The sequence below is a fragment of the Etheostoma cragini genome, chromosome 10 (assembly GCF_013103735.1).
Source record: "Etheostoma cragini isolate CJK2018 chromosome 10, CSU_Ecrag_1.0, whole genome shotgun sequence".
Taxonomy (NCBI): Eukaryota; Metazoa; Chordata; class Actinopteri; order Perciformes; family Percidae; genus Etheostoma; species Etheostoma cragini.
The window spans coordinates 8,639,633-8,647,204 of record NC_048416.1 but is presented as its reverse complement, the minus strand read 5'-3'; the positions used below and the strand labels follow the sequence as shown (position 1 = coordinate 8,647,204).

Here is a 7,572-nt window from a genome sequence, read left to right as displayed (position 1 = left end):
GCAATAAAACACTACACAGATTTTGTGTAGTGTTTTATTGCTTATGTTGTGTGTATGTGTGTCGGCTAATTTTCAACCGTATTCCTTTGGTCAGATAATTCCAGACCATGGCAGGAAGACGCAACAAAAGAAACATTAATACAGGTTAAACCATTAATACAGGCTAAACCATTAATACAGGTTAAACCATTAATACAGGTTAAACCATTAATACAGGTTAAACCATTAATACAGGCTAAACCATTAATACAGGTTAAACCATTAATACAGGCTAAACCATTAATACAGGTTAAACCATTAATACAGGTTAAACCATTAGTACAGGCTAAACCATTAATACAGGTTAAACCATTAATACAGGTTAAACCATTAATACAGGCTAAACCATTAATACAGGTTAAACCATTAATACAGGTTAAACCATTAGTACAGGTTAAACCATTAGTACAGGTTAAACCATTAATACAGGCTAAACCATTAATACAGGTTAAACCATTAATACAGGTTAAACCATTATTACAGGTTAAACCATTAGTACAGGTTAAAACATACACATAGCAATCAAAAAGACACCTCACACAGCCAGATCAGAAATAATAGCCTTCCTCTTTTTTGTACGCCAAGCGTAGCTGCAGAAGGCATCAGGTGCGAGCAGAGATTACACATCAGCAGTAGCTTGAGTTAATATAAGAAGCCAAGCAAGTATCAAGACACGTTCACGCAGCTCCGACACCCTTCAGCCATGCAAAGCAATAACGAGCAGTAATAAAAAAAATTAAATAAAGTACATCACTCTCTCATGAGGAAAGCGTTAATACAGCACAAAGTTAGGTGGTTGGAGCCTTCCTGACCCGTCTTCACACAGCAGAACAAAAGTGTATTTGCTAAAAAGGGTTACTGGTGGTTTCTTACTTAAGAAGTAACAATCAACCTTTGTGTTGTCTTCCGTTTGACCATGCATGTGTTGTCCTCCCAGTCCAAAGTCAAAATCACTATTTCTGAAGTCTCTTTTGACATTTTTTTCCCAATTTTGTTTGGGCCCTGATTTTAACATTTAAAGCTATAGTGCGAAGTTTCTGTCACCCCCTTGAGGAATTCTAAGTAATGACAACAAAAATGTGAAACTGTGATTTTTCAACTGCTTTGACACACCAAATGTTATGCAGGTAGCTATCAGATTTTTTCTTATACATGTGAAGTTCTTTGTATGGAATTATCCATTTGAATTTTGGGTTATTCAAATGAGGTGGTTAAAAAGAAACCCATATTTCTGGTGTGGAGACATTTTGAAAACGTGTCAAATTCAACACTCAGCAGATCGTCCACTTTGGAAATGGGTGTTTTGGAGTTTTCAGTCTCCTTTTCCACCGCTGCAGAACGTGGAACAACAACCACATGCTTGTAGTGCCATTGACAAAGCATAAGCTGGAGCAGTGTAGTAGGCTGCAATTGAGCATTAAATAGAATATTATTTGAATATTTAAAAAAATATCAAATTCAAATGGTATTCTAGAGGAGTCTGAGAGCTGAAGAGGATGATGATTCGGTGTTTCCGTAAAACGAAATTGTGTGCCGCCATCTTTCTCTATTTTGGAAGATTTATGGCTTTTACTAAATAGCTGAAATTGGAGACGGTTCAATACCATTTTTTGCTTCCCAATTTCAATATCAACTAACACCGAGTACCGATCTGATACCATTGTGTCGTAAATTTGATTATGTTTTTAAGAGCTGTATACTACTTTGATATCAGATTAAACTCTTTGCGAAACAAACGCCATAGAACTTCCTTTTACCCACATCATTGTATTTTTTTATTTTTTAAAGTTCGATCAAATTTACCGGCTCTTCCCAGTTAGACTTGTTGTCCTTTTTTGTTCCTGCTTCACTTCCCGTGGTTCCATCATTCTTTGAACAGTTTGGTCATAAAGGAGTTTGCCAAACATGTAAAGTGTCGCTGTTTTTAAAAAAATAAAAAAATACTCAAAAATACTTTTTTATTTTTTTATTTCTTTTTAGAAAATCTGACCGACAAGGAACTGAAGAAACTGCGCAACAAACAGCGGAGAGCGCAGAAGAAGGCCCAGTTGGAAGAGGAGAAGAAGAACGCGGAGAAGGAGAAACAGCTAAAGAACCAGAAGAAGAAGAAGGAGGATGATGATGAGGAGATAGGAGGGCCAAAAGAAGAGCTAGTACCAGACAAACTGGCCAAGGTGGGCTCATATAATATAAAGTAGTATTTATGACAGAAGGATGTAATAAATGAAGGTGTCAAATGGCTGATAGGTTTTTAATAATTTTCCATTGAAATGTAATCAAAAAGTGTGTTACATGTGTAGGGCGCCAAAACATGAAAATCAGTAAGGTCCGAGCTTATTGATATGGATGTGGAGGCCAGTGCGTCATATAACGTAAAGTCTAGATACGTGATACGCGAACCGGTAGAAAAATATTAACGAGTAGAGTGGCTACCGAGAATTTGTTGTCTCATCCTTCCACCAACTAATAGAAAAGTATCCATAATGGGATCCATAAAGACTCGGATGGTCGAGCAGAACGCTCCCCATCCCTACACATACCGTGCAGTCAGTTAACACTCGCTGTAGCGGAGCCATTACGATTAATCAACTGTTGTGCGTTAAAGCACAAAGAGTGAAATCCTCACACACACACACACACACACACACACACACACGTGTGTCCAGTATCCCTTCATGAGCTTCTTTTACCAGGTGGAGAATCCTCTGGAGGAGGCAGTGAAGTTCCTGATCCCTCTGAAGAACCTGGTGCGCAACAAGATCGAGACTCACCTCCTGGCCTTTGAGATCTACTTCCGGAAAGGTCAGGCCCATAGCTGGTGTCACACCCCCCTATTTCAGTAGTACCAACCAAAAGAACGTCTTTTTTTCATGACTATTTTTAATCTTGAGTGTAACTGCGTCATTACTTCCTTTGAACTAACTCGATTTGTGTTTCTTCGTTCCTCCAGAGAAGTACCTGCTGATGCTTCAGTCAATAAAGAGAGCTGTGACCATAGAGCCTTCCAACCCATGGCTGCACCAGTGTCTAGTGCGCTTCTTCAAAGGAGGCGAGTATGACGCACACTGAGCTGATGCTTCATAGTGACGCTTGCTTCATATTACGGGGGGGGTGACACAAAGGACACATCAGAACACTGATTCCAGCGTGAAACAGCTTTGAGTCAGGATGGCAGCAAAGGGTTAAAGGGATACGTGGCTGATTTGAATCCAGCTCTGTGTCATCTTTGTGTGGGTGGCGTGTGCAGATAAGCAATGTTTGTCTTGTTGGGATGACCCTAACCCAGACCTCTGCTGCTCTGTTCAGCCGGGAGCTCTGTGCACTGCAGCCGTGGAGGGAAGCCAAACAGCACAACACTGCCATGACACAGAGCTGGAATCAAATCTGAGGCCTGAAACCACAAACTGTCCACCTAACTTGAATTTACTAATCTCTATTCTTTACTAGTCTCTAGGCACTTCTTAATAGAATGACCTGACTTGATTTGAGCGAAGATTTTTAAATTTGTGTGTGTGTGTGTGTCTCTGTGTCTGTGTGAGTAGTGTGTGAGAGTACAGACTTGGCCGAGGCAGTAAGGACTGTGTTGAAGCAGGAGATCTCCAGGCTGTTTGGGGAGAGCAACCCTCAGAGCTTCAACAAGAACTACTTGAGCAAACACTCCAACTCCATCCCACACCGACTGGCTGGTACGCAGAACACACACACACACACACACACACACACACACACACACACGAACCACTTATACAAACATATGCTTTCATAAAAGGGAACTTCACCAGTGTCACACATTGAACCCATGTTCTCAAATGAACACTGGAAGATGACTGGACATTTTTCAGGGTTTCTTTTTCACACATGTAGCACACATCAGGAGATTGTGCCAGATGTGTTCTCACATCCTGTAAATACTTTGATTCAGACATGAGCTGGTACTGGGTAGAGCGTCAGGACATGACGCGGATTACACTGCTGCCGTAGACGGTTTTTAATGTTGTCGTAAACGACGGAGTCTCTTGCTGTTTACTGGAATGGGTCTGACGACCTGACAGAAGGTCACGAATCACGCCGTCTCTCCGGTTAGACCTTTTCACTGGCATCTTTGTGTTAATCGCCCTTCTTCGTTTGTTTTGGTCTGGTTTTGCGGGCCGCAAAATAGAAACTTCATTAACATGCCCACTCGCTCGCCGTGAATCCTTCGCACAATGAGCAGCTCTATTCACACATTGGGCTGAGTGTAGTTGGGAGCTGGCAGGGTCCTCCAACTGCTCCGCCAGGTAATGTCTAGATGAGTTCAGGTTTGCAGTGCATGTGTGAAAAGGGCCAAACGGTGTACCGTGTTGGGGGGTATTACTACACATGTAAAAAAAAATGGATAAAGCCTTAAGGGTCTCCAGAGGGAGCTGTGTAAAGTCCAATAATGGAACCTCAAGTGATGTCACTTGAGTCAGCGACGTTTTGGTCTAAAAGCAGGTTTTGAAAATGAAAACAATCTGGGGGTATGGAGTTACCACTCCTCTGGCTCCAGGCTACATTAGCCTTTACTACTCCTAAACCTCTGGCTCAACTGTCGGTGGACAAATTGCATTGTGGGTAATGGAGGCACTAAGTATTGACAAGGAAGAAGAATGTGTTGAACTAAAAGAAGACCAAATCTCTGAGTCTGCTGCTTTGTTTTTTCTCTCCTAATAATGAACAACACAACTTTCAATCTTGCAGCCGTGATATTAACATGACATCATTATTTTCTATGTTGACTCTTTCTATTGTATGTTGTGATTTTACTTATTTTGTTAAGCAGTTTGGATACCTGCTGGTAGTTGTAAAGTGCTATATAAATACATTTTGATTGATTGATTGATTGATTGATTGATTGATTTGTCTCCGACCTGTGTCGGGGTGAAAGGGTTACAAGGTCCGACCAGGTAAGACTGCTGTTGTGACTTATATGTGAAAGCAACTTGGGCGCATGAGGCAACCATGTAAGATTGCCAAAGGATCTGCAACAAGGTGCATATCTATAGGGGCTATTGTTATATCTAGGGGCTGTTGTTTAGAAGCAAGTTTCTCTCTCCTGTATTGCCAGCTGCTAAGATGATGGTGTACCTGGAGCCTTCCTCTGATAACATGGCCTGTGAGATCGCTACGGCCCTGGACGAGTCGCTGTCTGGAAGAGGAATCCAGGTCTGTGATCATTTCCCAACAACTTTAGTACTACAAGTACTGCAGCCTTTGGTTTAGAACATGTACACTACACTGCACATATACTAAGTCTGTCTGTCTGTCTGTCTGTAGATCTGTACTGAGGTGCTGGAGGCTTTGCGTGACGGGCAGCTGGGCGAGGGCCAGCAGAAGGCTGTCGAGGCTTACCGAGCTGCCTGCCAAAAGATCTACCCCTACAGCCTGGCCTTCATGCCTCCCGGTTACCAAGACAACAACACCACGATCAGTGCCAACGGCGATCTGTCGGCAGGAGAGCACGACGACATGGCGAACGAAATGTGAGCTCGGACGAAAAGAGACGAGGAGAGGGCGCGAACACACTGCCAGACGCCTTGGTCTGCCAACACCCCCCCCCCCCCCCCCCCCCCCCCAAGTCCCTGGGCTATGGCTGCTGTGTATCGCCCCCTACATTGCACTGATCTAGATGGACTGAGCGCCGCTGGAGAGACAGGAAAGGGAGCTGGCACATGGAGGAAGGCGATGCCCATATAACTTTTTTTAAACATTAAAATGGCCCTGTCAACAGATGATTACGGTATGGGGAGGCAAAAAGAGGATCTGGGAACATTGGATGGCTAAGATGGCTCCTGTAAACACAGTGTAGGTTTTCTAGAACTCCTGTGTTTTCACGCCATGTCCTTCTTGTAGGTGCATCTGCTTCTTACGTTTTTAAAAGTAATTTATATATTACAAACTGACAGATGGATTAATAAAACAATGTTTGCAAAACCAAAAGGTACCGTTGTGATAGTGCTAGTGATGTTGGAAGTGTTGTTCAGAATGTGAGCTACTGTCAAAAACAAAGAAAAATGGTGGTACCCAGCTGCTGGTTCCCTGATGTTCCCTGCTCCGCCACATGAGGACACCGCCTGGTTCCAACACGACAAGAGGACGATGAGGGGTCATCATGGGGGACATGCAGGACAGGACTGTGAACTGCAGTTGCCAGAGTTGTGCTGTTTGCAACACCAAAGCTTCATACTGATCTCCTCGGTCTCTTTGGTTTAATCCTGGGGGGGGGGGGGGGGGGGGGGGGGGGGGGGGGGGGGGGGGGGGGGGGGGGGGGGGAGCTCCGAGGTATCCCATTAACGGGACTGATGCTAGTGATGGTCAAAAGAAGCTTCGCGAACCACTGTCTTTATTTTCTGAGCTCACTAGATGGCGCTCTCTCACAGCAGTTTGCGAAGCTTCATTTGACCAGCACTAAGTGATACTAGTTTCAGCAAATCATCCAATACTGCTTAACCCTTGGGTTGTCTTCCCGTCCACCGTGCAACTTTTTAGATTTTCTGGGTCAAAATTGAAACCTTTTTTTCAACGTTTTGGTCATCTTTTTCAAAACATGTGTTGCTTCTCCCGTGATGTTTTTGTCAATTTTTTTGACCCCCACACACACACACACACACACACACACACACACACACACACACACACACACATTTTTTATGCTTTTTTTTTGGGACATTTTAGTCACTTTTTTTCAATAGTCTTTCATAAAGTGTTTTTGAACGCTATAAAATTTAACAAAACCTCCAAATTTAAAGAAAGCAGTGGGCTGATCATTTATTTGACTTGTGAAGAGCGTTGGGTGGAACAATCCATGTTATTCTTAAAATTTGGTTGAAAGACACTTTTCTGATAAAGATTTTTTTTTTCAAAATGTGTCAAATTTGAGCCAAGGACAACCCAAGGGTTAAAATGCTGGTTTGGGAAAGTACTGGAGTTTATGCATAAATTGGAACTCTGACTAAAAATAATAGTTGAGGCAGTTCAAGGCGTAGCGGGCCCAGGCCGAAGAACTACAGCTTAGCGATATGGAGAATTCAAATATCTCTATTTTTTTACCAAAACCTCAATGTTTACAGGAAGCCAATGCAGAGAAGGTAAAACAGGAGAGATGTGATCTTTTTTCCTGGATAGTTTTTTTTTACATGTTCAACACGACGTAACACCAACTTATTAACTTTAGTTTTACAGTTATTTTTGGAATTTATGGTCAAACCTCATTTATAGGAAATTATACCTAATGTTTGAGTTAGAAAAGCAGAAATTAGGAATTATTTAGACTAAAATTAAAGGAATGTACGTTGATGGATAATCAGACTGGAATATGTAAACTTTCACTCAATACTATTTTAAAACCACTTCAATTTGGTTTTAAAATGCTATTAAATTGAATAAGACACCCCAAAATTAATGAAAGAGCGTTGAGAGAGAGCTCTCTTGCCAAAGAGCGTTGTGTGGAATTGATCATGCTATTTTGGGTATATATATATATATATATATATATATATATATATATATATATAT

The 7,572-nt window shown here is 42.0% G+C and overlaps 1 protein-coding gene across 1 annotated transcript in view; it reads left to right on the top strand.

The window, feature by feature from the left end:
* The window catches only part of LOC117951217 (N-alpha-acetyltransferase 15, NatA auxiliary subunit-like), an 18,978-nt gene extending 12,981 nt beyond the window's left edge, over positions 1–5,997 (top strand). Inside the window, exons 15-20 of the mRNA XM_034882836.1 lie at positions 2,020–2,213; positions 2,733–2,841; positions 2,990–3,088; positions 3,582–3,725; positions 5,126–5,223; positions 5,335–5,997. Of these exons, the coding sequence (XP_034738727.1) occupies positions 2,020–2,213; positions 2,733–2,841; positions 2,990–3,088; positions 3,582–3,725; positions 5,126–5,223; positions 5,335–5,544 (854 nt within the window). The 3' untranslated portion in view covers positions 5,545–5,997. The remainder of the gene's footprint in view (positions 1–2,019; positions 2,214–2,732; positions 2,842–2,989; positions 3,089–3,581; positions 3,726–5,125; positions 5,224–5,334) is intronic.
* The last annotated feature ends 1,575 nt before the right edge of the window (positions 5,998–7,572 follow it).